We start from the raw sequence: 21,287 nt of genomic DNA, 5'->3' as shown, positions 1-21,287 counted from the left end.
TTATTGTGTAAATAATAGTAGATTGATCAAAAAAGACCGGGTCTGCTTTGACAATCATGAACTTTCCCAATGTTTTGAAATCACTATTTAGAGGGAGCAAAGGCTCATGGTTTAACGTCATTATCCAGGCTGGTGTGTGAAAGTATATTAAACTGCTGGCCCCATTTCTGAATGAGTGGGGCTGGGTCACGTCCTGAACATGAGCCGGTTGGTCAATCACATTTTTGTTAAGGCCAAATGCTGGTACTACAACCTTCATGTCAGCCTGTGATTTGGGCCAAAAATACTGTTTCCCATCGTCTAAAATTGCGAAAGAGCCATCTTTAAATCAGTATATATGTTTTATATAAATGAACTTTCCAGGACGAACACTTAAATATAGATCCTATTAGGGCCTAAGAGTTTTAAAAAAACTCTAAAAGCCAAATCCAGTGTTATTTTCCTTTTCCATTCATTTGACTGAAACGAGACCGGAAATGATGCAACAGATTAGAAGCGGGGCTTGAGGAAGATGCAATTGCGCAATGGATTCGGAAGTTTGCCAGAAGATCACCAAACAGATCTAAGGAAGGTCTAGGGAATATAAAGGGGACATCTAGGGTAGACCTAGGTATTATTTTCTGTATACAATCAAGGCTGGGATTGTGCATTGTTGTCATCGTAAAATAAATCAATATACCAACAATAAAAAGTTGGTATACTGCCCAGCCCTTTCATGGTCATACATGTCAACCAGTCTATCGAACACACACACACACACACACTCAACACCCAAAGACCTGTGCCAAAGCTGAGTAGCTCTCTAAAGTGTCTTCTTCTCCTTTTTGTGATAAGCCTGCTCCTTCTCTTTCTGTCTGCTCTGCCGCCAGCTAACACACACTATCACTGATTCAAAGTCGCAGATAAATCACTCACACACATGCAAACAGTCAGACGTGGCGACAAAGACGGGGACGGAGGTACGCACACACTGAGGATGACAAAAACATAAACAACAAGATGGCTGATGCTACAGATGGAGGAGGTTTGTTGTTATTTCCTGTTTTGGAGCAGGGTGGCTTTCTTTGCAGAGTCATAACACAACTTACAGTGGTGTGGAGGGCGGCTGGGAGACTTATCAACACACACACACACACACACACACACACACACACACACACACACACACACACACACACACACACACACACACACACACACACACACACACACACACACACACACACACACACACACACACACACACACACACACACACACACACACACACACACACACACACACACACGCGCACACACACACACACACACACACACACACACACACACACACACGATTAAATACTTCTTTCCAATCATGCAGTGTTATCTCTTTTCAGGTCTGTCTCCTTTTCTTTCTTTCTTGATATGACCTCCTGGACCACTGTGTAGTCTAGATTAGAGCCACCTCTACACGAACACACACACACCTGGGGGTGCAGATGGGGGTATTGAGAACAGCTATGCATTGATCCTGTATATTGCAGCAGGTGGAAAGTGAGACTGAAGGATTGGTGTTCCTCTGCCCCTCCATACAGACAGATATGCTGAGTCAAGGAGCCATGACTGGAACCACTGTAAAACATACATTGTGTCTGTGTGTGAGAGCGTGTCTCCAATGCACATGGTCTCCCATCACCTCGGGGAAGGCACAGATAAGCAGAGTCTATAGGCTGAGATAAGATCGGAGACACTGGGGAGACTGACTGACTGTAAGTGACTCACTGTAGGGGAAACTGCAGCTTTATGGCCTCTCTGAGCCTGAGGACTCTGAGGGAAACACTTTTGTTTTTTGATGAAAACGGCTGGAAGACGGCTGAGAGGGATGAAGGATTTTGGGACTGGAACTGCTTCATGTGAAAAAAATCCAGTAAGTAAAGTTTATGTGGTTTCGGATAGTTCATTCATGAGCAATTTGTAATAAGGGTTGACCAAAAATACATTAGACTTAGTGAGACGATAAATGGTGTATTTACATTAAATAACATTTTGTTTTAGCTGACGCTTTTATTCAGAGTTACATACTATAGAAGCAAATCACGACCCACCATTGGCCGTGTCTATGGGAGCAATTTGGGATTCAGTATCTTGCCCAAGGGCATGTTGGGGATTGATATATTATATGTATATGATTTAATAATAAATATACAACTGCAGATTCAGTGATGACATGTTAATATCATCATAAGATGCTTTGACTTGAAGTTGAAGTGACGAGAAGGTCAAACAAGAGAAAATATAGTGAAATATAGTGAAACATAATGAAAGTTAAGTGTTTTTGTTGTGCTAAAAAGAATACAGGGTTAGCTAAATGACACCAAGTTTTGGAATAAATTTTGACACATTTGTTAGCATTAAATATTAAATTCATAAATTGATCACCGCCTAGGATCCCTTTAAACTAAATAAATTATGCTTTTAAGATCCTTCAAAATTAGCATCATTTTTTTGCTTGGATTGATCCGGGACAGTGTTCAATTCAACAACTTGGTGTCATTTATCAAATTCTTTATTATTTTTATCACAACAAGAATGAAATGAAAATACTTGATTTGTATTATATTTTCTTAGCCTGTTCAAATGTAAAGCTGTATGACATGTCTGCACCTTTAATCAAACGAGAGATGCTAAAGGCCCTCAAACTGATATTGGTAAGTTCTGCCACACACAGGCATGTTCCTCAGAGGGTGAGACAAAAGTGATGTGTGTGTGTGTGATAAGGAACGGCGCCATGGCAGTGGCAGGACACAACAATGAACCCTCCTTACGAACACACACGCACACTGATAAGCATCACCTCCATCCCTCCGTCTGGCTTTTTCCTCCTGCCTCTCTGCTCTGAAACCAAAAGTTGATAACTGAAAAAAAGAGAGCTCCGGCTGGAGTCAGAACAACCACAGATACCAATTTGGCAGACAGAACGATACAGACAGGGATGGAGGAAATATAAAGCGTAGGTCTGTGGTTTAACCAGCGACTGTTCTTCATCTTCCTCCCTTTTATGTTATTATGAATGAGTCATAAAGGCACATTTGAATAAGACTTCATCGACTGATCTAAATGAGTATATAGTTATTTGAGTGACACACTTTTAAAACAGAAATTAGAATTTGGAAAACTCTTAACCTGTTAAACCCCAAGCCTGTTTTTCAGGTCTCAGGCTCGAAAATGACATGCCCAGAACAAATGACTATAACTTCACTTCTAAAAGGGGTCAATTAATAATCTTTTTTCTCAAAGCAATGATAAACCTGTGAGTTGGATGTAGAAAAGTCAGAATCAATATAGATGTATTTATTTTAAAGTAAATTCAGATTGAACATAGTAGAACAGTGTAAATTATAGTTCCGGTCCAAAAAAAACCCATTACTTATAGTGAAAACCACCCTTGAATGATGGGATAGTAGACTAAAAGCTTTAGGAATCCAAACTATAACATATAATAAGTACCCTGTATCAAGATTGATGCAAAACAAGTGACATTTGAGAGGTTTAGAAGAAAACCCATTTGGGTGTATTTGCCATATCTCTGGAACCCATTGGTGATTGACATCTCTTTTGAACTGTTAGAGCCAATAGAATTGAGGGGGAGTTCCTAAATCCATCTAAACATTACCCATTGAGGAATGAGAGTGATGCGCAGCCAGCATCCCCCAAACCGGAAGCTGGGTTACACTAAAAAAAAAAGTTGATTATTGGTCAAAAACCATATCTACGAAGTACTCTGATACTTTACTTAAGTAAAAGTACTAATAGTAAGGTTTACAATACTCCATTTTAAGTAACATTTCTGAATTTAACATCTAATATGAATCATCTCTCACTCATTGTGCAGAATGTTTTTTTTAATCGTTATAATATAAGTTAATATTATTCAATTTTTACATGTATATCCAGGAAATGCATATAGGAGTTGTTTTTATGTTTTAATTTGTCAATGTGAAGCACATTTTGGATATTTTGTGTACTACTGAGTGAATGTTAAATGTCAAACAAATGTAGTGCATTAGAAACGCACCACATTTCCCTCATCTAGTGGATGGTAATACTCAAGTAAAGTACCGTATAATTATACTTAAGTACAGTAAATATACTTAGTTACATTCCAACATTTTGTTGATCTGCTTATCATAATTGTGTGTGGTGTGGTGCTTATTACCCGGTATGTGTTGCAGCAACAGGCAGAGAAGACAAAGATCAAATCAGATATTCCTAAATATTTGAAACACCTTTTTGAGACACATGACGTAAATGTTTCTTGGCACCTGTATGAAAAGCCCAGCAGTGGCTCTACAGTATGTCAGTGTGTGGGCGGATCTGGCTGAAGTCTCTGTCACAAGACACAGCCGATGTCACAGACATTGTGTCGCTCCTTTATCTCCTTTATCAGACAAAAGGCAACAGGATATAATTTCACACAATAAGTGATGGTTCCCATAGCCACACTGGCAGTAAATACCAGGCATAATCCACACACACACATTCACAAGACCCATGTAACAGCATTATCATTTGAGAGTAAAAGACATATTTTAAAGGGGAAATCCTCTCATCTCTGTGTGATTGGATTAGGCTAACATCGTAACCAGATTAAAGGAGACATGTAGAGGGACATCAAAACCACTTGAAAATAAATCAATCCTGTTCAATGGCTGATAGACTTTACAGGCCTTTTCAAACAATTGCAGTCTATTTAATTACAGAAAAAAGGGCAAAGTGCACATAACAATAGGAAGGGAGAACAACAGGAGCAGCAACTCGCGTAGGAAAGCTGAAGAATGGCTGGTGTAAATGTCGGACTACTTCTAATCCACTTGGATGCGATTGTACTTGTGTTACACAACGTCAACGGAAATCTCTTTAACATTAAACTCATTCAAACCGATTTCAGCAGTCTCCCTTAAGATACAACCAGCAATATGCTTAGTGTATTAACCTGTTTTTTTTCACAAAACAATGTCTCAGGGCTTCTTAACATTTAACAACCTATTAATGTGTCATACCCACTTAACGGGAAGAAACTCAGCTAACTGACGATATGAACAATTTTTTGCTAAACGAAACACAAGGGTAATACCAAGCCTCTGAATTAGCACTAAGCGAAATAATGCTAACGCACTTAGCACAGAACTCACGGTAGAAATATTGTATTACTTATCGGATCTGCAAAAACAAGATATCAAATGAAAGCTGAGATTCCACAGATTCTACTCTCAGGGCAGCGAAGGCAAAACCAGACAACACACAACGTAGCTTTACGGAGCCAACACGGCAAATAAGTCTTACCTTTGCTGTTTTCTGATCAAAAGTTGTGTTCAATGGCATTAAAACGCATCAAAATGCTGCTGAAGGTTAATCCAATGTGTCTGTGCCACTTTGAAATTATTACTGATAATCCATCATAAAATTTTTGTCAAAAAACGGAGATTTCATATAGAGTGTGTGAGAGCTACAACCCAGCTTCCGGTTTTGGGCATTCTGGCTGCGCATCACTCATTCACCAATGGTAATGTTTGGATCGATTTAGGAACTTCCCTCTCGATTCTATTGGCTCTAACGGTTCAAAAGAGGTGTCAATCATCAAAATTGACCGAGGGGGGCCAGAGATATGGCAAATACACCACCATTTTGCTAAACCTCTCTAAAAAGGTAACATTTCACTTGTTTTGCATCAATCTTGATACAGGGTACTTATTATATGTTATAGTTTGGATTCCTAAAGCTTTTAGTCTACTAACCCATCATTCAAGGGTGGTTTTCACTATAAGTAATGTTTTTTCTTTGGACGGACACTATCATTTAATTTGTTTTACTATGTTCAATCTGAATTGACTTTAAAATAAAAAAAATATTTATTGATTCTGACTTTTCAACATCCAACTCACAGGTTTGTCATTGCTTTGAGAAAAAATATTATTAATTTACCCCTTTTAGAAGTAAAGTTATAGTCAATTGTTCTGGGAATGTCATTTTCGAGCCTGAGACCTGAAAAACAGGCTCAGGGCTTAACAGGTTAATGGCTTCTCAACATGGAAAGCATTTGCAGGTACAATTAGGTCATCTTTTTATGATGTTCTTTTAAGATTATTTTTGGGGTATTTTCCAAAACAGACAAGAGCTTTTACAGTTTGAGAAAATATTGGCATTATGCTATTAAACTGCTGTTGATCTATAACTTTAGATCAGCTAAAACATTTTGTTTTCAGGTAATTATATCTTTGATAATGTACGGTATGGAAAACCAAATGATTACATGAAAACACACCTAAAATTATAAAGAAGTCATTATATGAATGACTTTGGCCTCTATATGTTTTTATATGTAAGGCTTAGTTGGTAAAACCACACAAAATCTTCAAGTATTCATTTAAAAATGGACACCTGAGTCTAAACTTTCACCCTTTCCCACCATAACTTCAATACATCCAATCAGGGAAGGATGTAGAATATGGATCAGGTAAGATGGACAATTTAGACAATTGAAGATGATTCAGTTTTCTATAACCTTGCCACAATAATAATTACTGCAAAATACCTCAATTTTCAATTGGTTGGGAATTGTATTTCAAGTAGGAAAATAATGGCAGATAATAATACAATAATAATAATAATATCCATTATTTTACTATTGGATCATTCTATTGCAATATATTTTTTTGTGGAAATGTATCATGTTGGTTGAGTGTTATTGTAAGTATACCAAAACACAAGACAAGCATGGACCACACAGACAGCACCAAAACATAGTCTGACTGTTCAAATGATGAGGTTGATGGGATTGACCAATATGAAATAATGAGAGACTGCAGTAAGGTTGATGGAAAAGAACATCATATGAATGAAACCATTAGGAGGACAAGCCAATATAAAGAACCAAGATGGTATCAGAAGTGCAAAAGACGAGGTATTACAATAAAGAAGAGGTAAACAAAGAAAGTTTCCTACCTGATCCTGAGTCCATGATGTTGGCCTGCCCTCTGCGATCAGCTAGCAGCCTGGAGGAGCCGGGCATGCTGACTGGCTCTGAACGTACCGGTTGGATCCTGCACACATAACATATCTGGACATTACTTACTGAAGAATGTGTAAAACAAAACTTATTGTGATTAATCCGACTGATATTGGAACTGCACTATGAATCAGGATATTGGAAGGATTGATTTCTGTACCAAGCAAAAAGATTGTATTAGGTCAGTAGGATAGAAGGAGTAGGCCTGGACATGTATGCAGTACCGCAATCCTTCATTTGAGATTGCATTTACACATGTTTTGGCTGCAAGACATATTGTACTTCCTACGATTTGAATATTGCACCAGCCAATACTGCAATTTCAATAACAGTTTGATTAATTCAGCAGCCCCTTATTACTACACACATGCAGTATTATCCACGGGCCTCAGATGCTTTGCTTCTTTTTTTTAAACGAGTGATTACAGCCGGGGCAGGCAGTTTGTTCTTGTCGATATTGGGCGAAAATGCCATATATTGGCATATAGACTTCATTTATTTGAACAACTTGTACCTCAAACTGTGAAGGTCCAGGTCATCTGTGTCAAAATCCAACAGGGGCTGTTGGACATCAGAGGGACCCTGGGACTGAAGGACGGAGGATGAGGAGGAAATGACGGTGGTCTGGCCTGAAGGGTGAATGGTCTTGAACTGAAACTGTGGGCCCATCCAAAGGCGTCGGTGGGGCCCTGTGTGGGTCACAATTTCCACCTGAGATTTAAGAGAAAAGATTAGTGAGGCAAGAATATGATTGAGTAACGCTCATAATGTTCAGATGCTCACACATCAACTATCTTAAGTTTAGCAGCTAACGTTGAACTTGTTTACTGTTCCAGTTCAGCTTGTGGCATGTACAATTAGGCTCGTTAACAAATGCCAAATAGCACTTAACAGGGAGTACATTTAAGACTGTTGGGAATTTGTATATTTTCAGTTAGATTTGTAGGTATTTGGTCATTAATGAGAATGCTAAAGAGAGAAAAAGTCAAACAGTCTTTTACGGGCCGGCTTCTGTAACTCAAATTAATTTGAGCTAACATCTATTTCATCTGTCTTTCTGGTAAAGCACAAAAACATGGTGATAAAACTGTGTGGGAATTACATTTTTTCCTTAGAATAACATAATTGTTTCCACTTTGTTCTGCGGATTAAATTAATATGTGTAAGAAAATGCACAGCATCAAGGTTTCAAGGTTTCAAGGCTTGTATTGGTCATACGAACATAGCTACAGTGTAGTTATGACGATGAAAATCTTAGGTCACAGGCTCCTCCAACAGTGCAACACAATAACACAGAAAAACAGAAAAGCATCCCATTGTTCTCCAGATATTCCTATTTCAACCAAAGTGGAAACACCAACCAAATGAAACGATGACTTTTCTGTCATTCCATTCTATTAGAAAAAACATCTGTGTGGTTCTCCTCTATCGCCAGTTAGTCAATGACAGAGTCCTGGCAATTTTCCTTAAGAGTCGTCATCAGTGGATTTGACAGGGGGTTGGCTATATGCCAATACTCACCCCATAGACTACTCATATGAATGAATACATGACATCCAACAAAAAGCTTGCTGTACCCCTGCACTACTAAAAGTCTGAGAATGTTGTCAGAACTCATCTAGGTCTTGTGTGTTGGGAGAGCCGGTGGTACGATGGGAAGCATTCCCAGAGGGTTAATGGAAGTGTGACTCGAGCAACATCATGGCATCGAGGCTGAAGTGTGGCCTCCTGGGAGAAAAAAGATGGCACTGGAATGGCAGGCGGTCCATGGGCACCTGAGCGGAGTGGCACTAATGCCTGCTGAATGTAGGATAGGAGTGGATGACTCACAAACATCAGACTATTAATGCCTCCTCCGTTCTCCATCTCCTCTTCGACTTTAATGTAACAATCTTCTGGCTGCAACTCCCACTTTTTCAATGCTCTCCCACGCTAACTCTGACTTTTCAACTCCCTGCAACACTTAACATGGATCTTGGTGTCTCACTGTTCACATGTAATTATCTTTACTTCCTACATGTTCATCTCTCACCTCAGCCCAGCTCTCAGCTCGTGGTAGAACTCCACTCTGGCTGCTAGGGGCCAACATCTAAGACAAGAGTGGGAGCTTACACTTTCTAGGGTCCTCTGTGTATCAGTGTTCATACACATATGTATGCATATACTGTAAACACTAAAGGCCCAGACACACCAAACAGACATCAAATAACTAATGGCAATGGGGTCAATGTTGATTAGCTTACATCGTCCGTTTCTTGACAAAAACGTGCATGTGAAGTGAACACACCAAAAGACTAAAGCTAACGACCAACTAGCACGCCTTCTGGTCCTTTGCAAGAGGAAAACAACTCTTCAAACAGATATGCAAGTTGTTGTCATGATACATACATTAAACAAAGCAGAATTTGCTGATGAATTTCAAACGACTCTTGATCACCAGTTAGCTTTATTCCAAATGGTCATGTCAACGTTTCCGAGTATTGGAAAGATCAGATGAGATGAAGATGCAAATTGAAAGAGCCATTTGCTTGTTTTTCGTTACACCGGTTTGTTTTCTCTTCTTCTTTAGCTGAACAATAAATTAAATGTATGTCTTTCACCAATGCCAGGGCCAAAAAGTGCCATATGTGAGGCAAGAATTAAAGCAACAAAGGCTCATCTAGGCCCAACATTTGCTGACTTGTGGTGAGATGTTGTAACGCACAATGTCTTAGAACATATTTATTCATGTACTAGGAATGACTAGATCAGTTTAACCATCTATCAACTGCTATGAGCTATGTCATTATTTCCCATCACATCAAGCTTGACAGATGAGATGTAGAGACCTGCGGTGGAGCGGAGGTGTAAGGACAGGAGCATTTGTTGTCGACGGACAGCCAGCTGAAGAGTTACTCTGGCTGATAAGCAGCAAACGGCCTGATGTTACAGCGGCTGGAGCACTGACATGGAGGGTCACAAACCTCACATTTCATTAGTGGAGAGCCGATCAATCCTAAATCCCAACGCAAAGCCAAAACGCCTGCTTATAATCTAATGAAGGCAACTGATATGATATGATGGAATCCACCGGGCAATTACTTAGACTGTAATTCAAAAAGCATTTCTCAATCCACCAAGATACTGCGTGATAAATCGGAGGTACTGGAATTCTGCCCTTTATGTCTTATCCACATCCCTGTGTTTATTTCATTTTGGTCCTTTTAGCCTAAATTCCTTAATAGTCTGGAACGATCCAAAAGAGTTCCATCGTAGGTACATGCTAAGGTATGTAGAGCTGTACCGTTACATATCCAACCACTGAAGAATACATCCCTACCAATGCTTTAACAGGACTTTCCTAAAAATCTAGGTTAGTGCAATGGATAGTTTTGCTCCTGGCAAACTATCATGGCAGATATGGACCAGTGCCTCAGCAAGCTAAGTGGGGTGCATTTTAACCGATCAATTATACATGCAGTGGAATAATTGATGGTGAAAATGTAGTGGGTTACCTGCCGACACGTAGGATGAGTGCTTTGAGGGTTAAGCTGAAAAGACAAGGGTTTGTGTACTGGATATTTCTAACATGCCTTGACAAATACTGTGAACATTTCAGTGTATTGTAGGATGACTTTAGTGATTAGGAAGTTATCCTATTTTAATGTTCAAGGTCAGTAAATGTGGATCCAAAAAATTAAGATCCAGATGGTCTTTTCATTTAGTATAGGAAAAAGCCTTTTTGCAACCGCAATCATATTTTGTTTTCCTGAACTTAAGTTTTGAATTTGAGAGAATCATGCAAAATTAAGTCAAACATTCAAATGTGATAATTTCTCTTTGGACACACCCTGTGTTGCAGTAAAGTCAATCTTGAAGCGGGATATTTAAGAATCACATTAAGCCAATCAGTCACAATCAAACTGTTCTTTTTGTCCAAAGCAACAGTGTAAATGTTAAAACACAGCAACCAAAATGTTGTAGTCAGGTAACTGTAATGTTGGTAGAGATAAGGTTCTGACCTGAGAGAGCCACTCCTCGTCCTCAGGAACGCTGTGGTCTGACGCCAGGCTGTCCGACGACTCGTGGCGGGTGATCGGGCCGGGGCTTCCTGGGGGCATCGCTAGGAAAACACACAAACACACCATTCTATAATGTTTTACCCATCGATGAAATGTTATATATTTTTAGCTGCCTATATTGCGTGCCAATATCCAATTTCATTACGTTTTTTAAGCAGAGATGATCTGTAATATTTAAGTTTTCAATGGTTTATACAGAATGATTGTATTAAAAAGTGTAAAGGGCTTCAGCTTCATAAAACATGACACTGATAGTGCTTAAAGAGAGGAACAGCAGGTCAAAGCTGACTAGGGGAGTAATGAATGAGCCTGTAAAGGAAAATGATAATTGAGAACTAGTTTATTAAAGTGTGTTTAGAGTCTGATATGGTCTTTTTCTATACCAATACTAATATGTAGGCAGTTATGACTTAATGGTTCAAATGTTTAATTCTGTGCAGACATCATGTTTTTTTGTAAGATCAAAAACCAATATGTAAAAGAAAAATAAATATGTAAAAAAAATGAGGACTGGGGAAGGGGAATGCATTTGAAGGTGGAGTGGTGAAGTGTGTGACATGGTGTTACAGAGGTTTCAAAAAGCAAAACCTTCATCATGTGTGTATGAAGAGTGTGAGTGTGTGTGTGGTTAAATACAGCAGCGCCTCCTGTTCTCCAGATGTGGACTTGACAAGTTTATTAGCTATTCCTGTGTTAAACAAACCCCATACCTGAGGTGGGAGACAGAGAGCGGACTGATTCTGTACATTAGGACTTATTCCGCATGCCTGCTAACTCAAGCCATGAGAACTCCATCTGTCTCTTGGTCTCTGTCATGTTCTCCTCTCTCTCACTGACTCTTTATAAAACACTGACACACACACACGCACAATTTGTTGAAATGTTTTGTAATCATTTATATTTAAACAGGGTTGGGAGGGTAACTTTAAGAATGTATTCCATTACAATTACCTATAGAAATGTAATCAGTGACTTAATCTAAACAGGTCTTATTATTATGCTTTCTGGAGTTGTTCCTTTCTTGTGTGTTATATGTATATTTTACATCAAAATCTCAAAGTGCCTTCCAGAGGGAGTTTCTCTCCCACACGCCCCCTGTTATCCTGCTAGTAACAGATCCCCATTTTTATCTTTTTTAATATATATTTCAAATTGTTTAAACGTTTCAGTAATCTGATTACGTATTTTTGTATGCAACTGTAATGGAATGCGGTTATTTTTGTTCTATCCTAATTATGCCGTTACATGTATTTCCTAGGCCTTTATATATATGTATATACTGTATATACAGTATATCCAGGGTTGGGAGGGTTACTTTAAAAATGTATTCCGTTACAATTACTAGTTGCCTGTAAAACAAATCTATAATCAGTAACCTAATCTGAGTATCAAAATATAAAAGTAATGTTATCTGATTACTTTCTGTTACTTTTGGATTACCTCACTATGCAATGCAGATAAATAAAGAAAATAATTAACAAATGTATATTATGTTAGTCAACACAATGTGACCTTAGAAAAGTGTTTTTATTTAAAGCATATTCAGGCTGTAGCCTATACACCAACACTGAAACACATTAGCACATACTACATCTTAAAAAAGCAGACATACAATCTAAGCTGACGTCAAATGCTCCGTTTAGTTCAATACATACATACATACAGTTAATACATACCTCACACACACTATTGTATGAACATAAAGGTTGACCTACTGATTTAAAAAACCATAAAGCAGATTCAGGCAGCGTATAAAGTCACACTTAAAGTATTAGCCTACAGAACAGAACAGCTTACATTACACAATATGCTGTTTTTAGTTCTTTTACTAACATTGCAATCCTGCTAGTAATCCATAATTATAAGACCTGTAACAGTAATCTGTAGACTGTAAGGGAATACAGTTACCTTTTTTTGTATGCTGGTTAGTAATCTTGTTACATGTAATCCCCACTCCCCCCAGCCTGAGCATATATGTATCTTACCCCTGCCCTCTTTCTCTCTTCCCCTGACCATAGGGGCCAATAACTGTTCCCTAATTAATTATTGATGTTCTGAAGCAGTTGGTGGACTGGCTGGATCATGTTTCCAGTGGGGAGGGGGCTTTCAATGGCCAGAGTCACAGCCAGGCTCCGGCGTGGGGAGCTAGTGGTCATACCCATGGGTCAGGCCAATACACAACCCTCCTTATGTGTGTGTGTGTGTGTGTTAGTGTGTGTTAGTGTGTGTGTGTGGGTGTGTGTGTGTGTGTGTGTGTGTGTGTGTGTGTGTGTGTGTGTGTGTGTGTGTGTGTGTGTGTGTGTGTGTGTGTTAGTGTGTGGGTGTGTGTGTGTGTGGGTGTGTGTGTGTGTGTGTGTGTGTGTGTGTGTGTGTGTGTGTGTGTGTGTGTGTGTTCGTGTGTGTTAGTGTGTGTGTGTGTGTGTGTGTGTGTGTGTGTGTGGTGTGTGTGTGTGTGTGTGTGTGTGTGTGTGTGTGTGTGTGTGTGTGTGTGTGTGTGTGTGTGTGTGTGTGTGTGTGTGTGTGTGTGTGTGTGTGCGTGCACGTCAGGAGCCAGACTGAACCCGGCTGTTACAGTCATATCTACCCATCTTAGCGTCCGGCTAGCCCGCCACTTGGCCTTCTGCTTTTACAACGCTCATTACTGGCTTTTAAGAGACAGAACGTCAATGCAATTTCACAGACGGGACATTTTTAAGTTTAAACTTATTGCACTGTACTGAAGAAAGGAGTTTAAGTGTGTGTGAAATGATCTTGTTTTTTCATTGACATATTTATAGAAACATCCGAGTCGGCATAGCATAATGTAATTACTAAAACTCATTTTAAAAACAGGATAATTAAATAGGGATAATACACTTCAGAGGAATTCCTTCTCATCAGTCTACTTGAGATTTCTTCAATTGTTCTCCTTGTTAATGTTTAACTGCTTAAGTGACTGCTTTATTTTATATAGCATACTCATATTCAGTCGTATTTTAAAATAAATGTAAATTCAGACCTTTTAGAAAACATTTTTGTAATGGTTTTTTTGTGCAATAATAATGCCTTTGTCGCATCAATCAAGCATTGTTGAACAATTTCCCAAAGAACTCATGCTTATGACAAAGAGGTCAAAAGGTGACTCGAGCCATTTGAGTAAATAATTTTTTTTCAATTAATGCCAAAACACATCTCATCAATGTATAATATGTGCTGAATTTGAGGAACTTTCATTGGAATCATACTTGGTACTACAATAAATGTATGCTTGCACAGTTTGCCACATTGTGTTGCTGCATAAGTAAATTGACAATGACCCTGAACATTTTTGGCACATTAGTCCCTCTTAACCATCTGTCAGCCAAACATTCTGTACCATCGCTAACTTGTGAAGAAATGCATGAAAAGTCTGGGGTTTTATTATGTGGCTAATATACTTATCCTGTTGTCCGGTGTTAGACAACGTATTTTCCTAAATATAAAGGTTGGTTTAATAGTGTAATACTTTGCTTTGGTCAGTTTCTTCAGCAACCACACTGTATGTGCTTGCATATCGACATAGGAAAGAAAAACAATCTACATCGCAGAGGAACAGATTTGTCTTGAATGCAGAGAGAGTGTTTTTTTTTTTCTGTGCTGAAGGCTGGAAGCCAGTGGCCTGTTGGCCAAAGCAGTGAAGCAGGGAGTCAGAACAAGAACAAAGGCTGCCCAGGTATTGATGTAGCCCGACCTCCCGAGGCCTTGGGCCAGCGGTCGGACAGGCCGATCTCCAGGGCCAGATAAGGGACAACAATCTGATAGATCTGGCTGCTCGGTGGACAGAGGATAGCCGTCTTGTCTAGTCTGGCCCCTCTGTTCACCTTTATCTTATTCATTTTTTTAAAGATTAATTTAGTCTTTTTGTATTCTTCCTATCTCTGCTTTGACCTGCCACACTTGGCTGCCAGACATTTCACCTGCTAGGTTCCCTCCGCCTATCTCTCTTCTCACGTTCCTCTCTTCTCGCTTTCCTCTTTGGAGTAGTACTCTGGCAGATAGGTGCTGGCATACTGACAGATTGGGATAGCTTAGTCATTATATATCATTCAAGGCGGATTTGACTGACAGTACCTTCATTCAGCCAGTGCTACACTTACCCCTTCCTTTCTCTCCCTCTCTTTGATTACTGACCCAGTCATGGCGCCATGGTTTCTCTTTACCAAATGCCTGATGATGCTCCAAGGCCATCACTCCAGCCCCTCTCTCGGAGCAATTAGATCTATTGACAAGGCAACTGAGGCTGGCCTGTCATGGGCCTCAAAGTCCCAAGAGAGCAGCCGAGCGAGCCAGTCAGTCAGTCTCCACAATTAGCACATTATATGACAGGTAGGGAGGGGAGGGCCGCGGCCAAAAAGCATAGCCTCTGTTGCCGCCTTCATCGCCAGGCTCAAAGGAGCCAGCCAGATATAGGTGGTAAATTATTCACCAGGTTGTTTACTTCAAACAACTTTGCGGCGAGGGGAGAAGATGTTGGAAAGCATGGTGTGGACAGCTAAGTAAATATCACCCCAGGAAAACAATCAGTGAGAAGAAAATCGGAATACAAAATCGAATTATAATAAATTAGGGTGTTTTGATAGGGATTATAGGAGTCACCTTATTACCCAGCTCAAACACCTCTGGCCAAGAGAGAATTGATCCATTCACACACTTGCCTAATACTTTTGGAGACAACAATCCTGTGATTCCACATTATCTACAAATAGGGGATCTCCAAACACTAAACAATTGGCTCAAGACTGCTTTTATTAAGCTGTATCGCTCTACAGCATCTCCTCTATTTGTGAGTGTACTGTATAATGTGTGTCTCTTTCTTCCTTATCTCTCCGAGGCAGTGCAGCACGTTGCTGTCCTCTGCGAGGCTGAGTGCTGCGAGTAGCTGCTACAGATGGACAGGTGGAGATAGTGACCATGAAGTGGCGCCACTGCTGCCTTTTATCATCCCGTCCTGGAGGCTCCGGTCTTGCATGACCCCGGCCCTTCCTCTCCCCTTCCTACTCCTTTCCCTGCATACTGCATTTTTAATCAGCCTTGGTCATCCAATATTGAGCCACGAGACCAGAGAACACGGCCTGTCACTCAAGCACTGCCAGCTTTGTGCTGTCGTGTCACCTTTTTCGAGACACAGCCTGTTTTGTTAGATGATTAGAAGAAGGGAATGTCCATAGATTTCTTAGTATGGTTCGTCCAGTACTTCTGTTTGTTATAGTTTTTTAATGGTAAAATCCTTTCTGTCTTGTTTCCTCTTTTGGTCTTCCTCTCTCTTGTAATGGTTGTATCAGAATCAGAAACACGTTTATTGCCAAGGAAATGTACACATAAAAGGAATTTGTCTTGTTGTATATGGTGCATACATAAAAATCTTTAAAACCTGATACCTACGGAATATAGCGCAATTCTAACATGATATATAGATATACCAAAGTACTACATACAGTACAATACTGTATAACAAAATAGTCTGAATAATAAAATAAAAATATCTGTAGTATTGTTACGAAAAGTTGAAAGCTGTGCAGATACAGATGGAACAAACGTGCAACATTTTCGGACATTACTGACTGACATTACTTAAATAAAATAAAAAAAAACAAAATATTGTACGCAAAGTGTGCATTAATTGTATGCATACTGTTTAATTAGGCCGTTAAGGGAAGAAACGGTTGAAGTGGCGAGAGGTTTTGGTCCTGATGGAGCGAGCCTCCTGCCAGAGGGGAGGGGGGTGAACAGTTTGTGTCCAGGGTGGGAGTGGGTCAGCCACTATCTTCCCTGTCCGCCTCGCCACACAAATAAGACCTAAATAGCACAGTTTGTTCTGCAAGTAAGATTTGTGTGCCTTTTTCAGTTTCATCTGCAGTGGCAGGATCGTTATGTTCAGCAGGAGGCAACTGGACAAGAGGCGTATGGCTGTGCTGTAATTCATCCTAGGGTCAAATCGACTCTTTCTCCTGGATCACTACTCCTTTGCGCTGCCAAGCCCTGGAGGGAACGGCAGAGGAGAGGGCTGGCAAGGGGAAGCATGCTGAGAAAAGGGATGTCGAAAGCTTGAGCTCGGTTGCAATGCACACAAAAATTGGAGGTTGCCGTGCAAGACACTGGACCGGTGGTGGCAGTGTCTGGGACACCGACCCTGAGGGAAAATGGCAGGAGCACACGAAATGGGTAGAGGGCTGAACAATTATGTTTATAGCGTTGTGACCCCGCATTGTTCACACTTGGATGGTTGGGGGAATAAAGAGACAGGGCGGTGTTATCTGGCTATTGTTAATTGGATGTAAATGTTAATGCAATGAATCCCTCTCATTATGCAGCCAGTTCATCTGCCCATGTTGGCAGAGAGAATGGTAGAATAAGTTGACGCGCATGTCCGTCACTCCAACGTGTCCTCATTGCTGTGACACTAGGAGAGACCATTAGCACTAATTTGAGAAAAATATCCTACCAGTTAGACCTGGAGCAGTGCAGAAGTCAACAGAGACGAGTGGAGAAATTAGGGTAAAACAGCTACCACTTGCCCCGGAGCAGCCGCGAGAGCTAATTACAGATTCCGTGTGTTTATAATTATGGAGTGAGCTCAAAACGCCAGCCGATTCCAGGGGGTGGATTGATACCGTGTGTGGCCATCCGAGTGCACTCGGTGCTTTTTGCGAATTGGCCTTTCAGAGGGCAACCTAAAGTGCTCACTGCTCTGTACTTGTTATTGAATTAGAGAGTTTAGGGTGTCAGCTAATTGGTTTGAGAGCGGCATCTTATAGCATTATGCTAGCGTGTCCCGGAGCTGGCATTTAGCGTGGCCGCCAAAGAACGGACTTGAGTACCGAACAAAGGAATGGAGATACTTTCCGATATCGCTCATGAGATGTGAAATAGTATAACTGGCTGAAGTATCTTTCACGGAACTCTTTGAGAAAGGACATGTTATGGCTGTTGACTGGAGAGGTCTCATCTCAGCATGTGGCACCAATACGACGCAAAGGACTGGCTTTCAACACAGTCAACATGGAAAACCAGGGAATAGGGGTCACCACCTTGACTAATGATGCGTATCGTAAATACAGAGAAAATACATGCCTACACAGCATGTATTTTCAACCAAGTTCAACCAAAATATACATTTTCCTATATGTCAATACCTACATGTATAACATTAAATAGTACATACAGTACAGGCAGATACGCAATGGTATAATGGCACTTTGAATTTAAACTCACTTTTATAGCAAATCAATATTTTGGTAAATAATGGTGTCAAAAATTGACCACAAAGGGAAAAGCAAAGAGGAAATAAATATTTACCTAAACTACATTTCAGCTGAAATAGTTGATTCATTTCCAAAAACATACCTTTTTTATTTTATATCAGTATATTCTACATGCGCTATGAGTGAGTAGCATGATTCATATTTGTAAATGAATGTTGCCATTTTTGCCATTAGAAATGAAAGAATAAAGGTGTTTTTACTCTCTAAATTAGCAAGATTCTGTTTTATTGGATTTGGCAGATGACTTTGCAATTTGTTGTCAGGCTTCCCAATAGCGGGCCAACGACAGAAGTTTCCAGATCAGCTGCAGCCATCTTGGTAGTGTTCAAAAATGCCTCAACTGGGCTCTGCATACTTCCCATATTGGATAAACGGTTGTGATTGGCTTGTCACATCACAGGCTGCTGAGCGGAGGGGAACCAGACGCATTTGCCGGAGCATATTAAACATGAGCTGCAGATTCATCTGGTACAGTACACTGCATGTACAGTGCACGTTGCTGTCTGCCACACTGTCATTTATTATATTACCACAAAGTTCAGCACATAAAAGGCTTTAAATGTGTTCAGCGCCCAGAGCTTGTATTTCTTTTCTATCCGGACCGTACATTATTTTTGTCACAAAAACATGAAAAAGACATGCCATATGAACATACAGTATGAGGTTTAGAGTAATTATTTGAACAGCAATTTTTTACAGACAATATATTTGGGAACTGATAAAGTACAGCGAGCATGGTTCTTAAAAAAACAAAACATTAATGTATATATAAAGCACTGTCAATGTTTCCTTCTTTAAAAGTATATTAATAAGTTGACGCCTGGAACACATATTCACTTCAATTTGCCTGAGGCAAGCATGCATTGACTTGTAATGGAATATATTGTTTACATTGACTTCATATGCATTAAACGTTGCTGAAATGCTATAATATATGTGAATATGGTTGAACACAATCAAACCAATGAACATAGAAAGATTTTATCAGCACTCACCAGCCAGAAGATACTGATAGTACTGCACCAGATCTGAGGCCAACACCAAGGGATGGTTGGAGTTGAAGGGTGGCTGCAACTCATTCCATTGTGGAGTCCTGCTCCAAAAGAAATAACTGTATCACTGACTGTATTAGAGGCACTCTTTCTAGGATAAAGTGGTCAGCATAGTTTTACCTGGCTAGATTCCAGCAGGCCCTTGGGCAGGTGTTGAGCTCCAGTGGTGTGTCATCACTAATCTTTTGAGCAGTGCTGATTGGCCGAGGCTCCAAGACATGTTCCACCATTGTTCCGTAGCAGCTGATGATGTACAACGACTCAATGACTGACTGCTTGGATGGATCTATGAAGGGGAAAAGGCAGTGATAAGAATACTGTTATATCTGCTACTTAAAATGGTAATTAAAAGGTGCGATAACAATAATGAGGGAGGAACTGCCAGCATGTTGTCATTTGTCCAGATATATATATTTTTTTTTTCAATAGAGTGGTGCAGTGAAGATGTATTTTTGGTGGCCGACCAGGAAGTAAGTATCTCAAGGGCTCCCTGGATAAGAAAACGATTTGATAAAACAATGAGACAATAGATTTGTCCATTGGATTTTGGATTAATAAAACATCTATAGCAAACACACTTGATTTAAGATTTTTGAATTGCAAAATGCAGTCGCCAGAAGTAAAAAGCTAAAATAAGGCTATAAAGAAACTTAAGTTAAGTTGTGATGCACATATTTTATGTCGTAAACAAAACGTGAAAATCTCTCAAACTTATGTTAACCACATACCTTACAAAACCCTTTTGTTTGAGAAGAGGGAACCGGAAGTTGTAAAATGCTACGTCACTTCCGGGTTTTAGGACTCATTCCTGCAACAGTCTATTTTGGTAATGCATTTTTGGAAGACTTGTTGGAACATTGCCAGGATCTTAATTCAAAAAGCACCTGTGGCTATGGTCTTACCTTTCTCTCTTTTCATGTTGGGGTTGGTGATGAACCAGGAGCGAGATGAGGCGAAGATGGCGGCCACGCAGAACTCTCCTCCACTGGACTTGCTCGGGGACATCTGAGGGGGCGGCTTGGCTTTGCTAAAGGAGGGGAAAGTGTACGAAGATTAGACAACGTATGAAGAAGAATGCAGAGACTGGTCTCAAAGTTGCTCTGTGTGGTGTTTGAACATGTCAAAATTAAATGATGTTTGTAACCAACAGACCATGGAGCAAAAACGATAATTAGAAACTTGATTTGCCCCATACATATTGTTGTTAAAGAGCAGCAAACAAGAATGTTCCCTCTTAAACTGACTTTGAGGCACATATGGTGAAGTACAATAAATATGTGGCATATTTGAGACACTATTTAAATATGCGTTTGTTTAATGAATTATATAATCAGAATCTGATTCAGAACACATGATGATTTTCAACATTACAAAACAACAATGTAACACATTGGAGGCAAGTATATGAAAGTTACACAGTGACATTGCTCAATGAATAACATTAACTTATAAAAGTGTTTTGCATGCAAGAAGGCAAGCAAGGGAGATTTTAAATACATTAAGCATCCACCTTATTAGCAGTCAAGGAAAAAATGAATTAAAGGTGGGGTAGGTAAAAAATCTGCCACTTCCTTACAGAGCCCCTCCTCCAACACACACGAACGCGCACATGACCAATGAGGGCACGAGATAAGTTTGTGCACAGATGGAAGGCTGACAGGCAGGTAGGCCATCCAGTTATTTTAGCCAGGCCGGCTAAAATGATTGGTCGTGCTTTTTACAGTACTACGGCTTCCACAGATGACATTTTTTTATGTATTTATTGTCAAAGCATTTAATATATTCATTGCTCTCGGGATGTTAAGAGCATTCCATGGAATATAACAAAAAGTGTTTCTGAAATAAAT

The 21,287-nt window shown here is 39.9% G+C and overlaps 1 protein-coding gene across 2 annotated transcripts in view; it reads right to left on the bottom strand.

Annotated features, from left to right (window-relative positions):
• bcas3 (BCAS3 microtubule associated cell migration factor) overlaps positions 1 to 21,287 on the bottom strand; it is a 325,389-nt gene that overhangs the window by 203,499 nt on the left and 100,603 nt on the right. For both annotated transcript variants that reach the window (XM_034113221.1, XM_034113222.1), the window contains exons 17-22: positions 20,343 to 20,467; positions 19,561 to 19,726; positions 19,384 to 19,481; positions 11,049 to 11,149; positions 7,562 to 7,758; positions 6,984 to 7,081 (exon numbers count right to left, since the gene is read on the bottom strand). In XM_034113221.1, coding sequence (XP_033969112.1) covers positions 6,984 to 7,081; positions 7,562 to 7,758; positions 11,049 to 11,149; positions 19,384 to 19,481; positions 19,561 to 19,726; positions 20,343 to 20,467 — 785 coding nt within the window. The remainder of the gene's footprint in view (positions 1 to 6,983; positions 7,082 to 7,561; positions 7,759 to 11,048; positions 11,150 to 19,383; positions 19,482 to 19,560; positions 19,727 to 20,342; positions 20,468 to 21,287) is intronic.

Source organism: Trematomus bernacchii, unplaced genomic scaffold (genome assembly GCF_902827165.1).
Source record: "Trematomus bernacchii unplaced genomic scaffold, fTreBer1.1, whole genome shotgun sequence".
NCBI classification, from domain to species: domain Eukaryota; kingdom Metazoa; phylum Chordata; class Actinopteri; order Perciformes; family Nototheniidae; genus Trematomus; species Trematomus bernacchii.
Note: the sequence above shows the minus strand (reverse complement) of the source record. Positions and strands in the feature narration are given on the sequence as shown.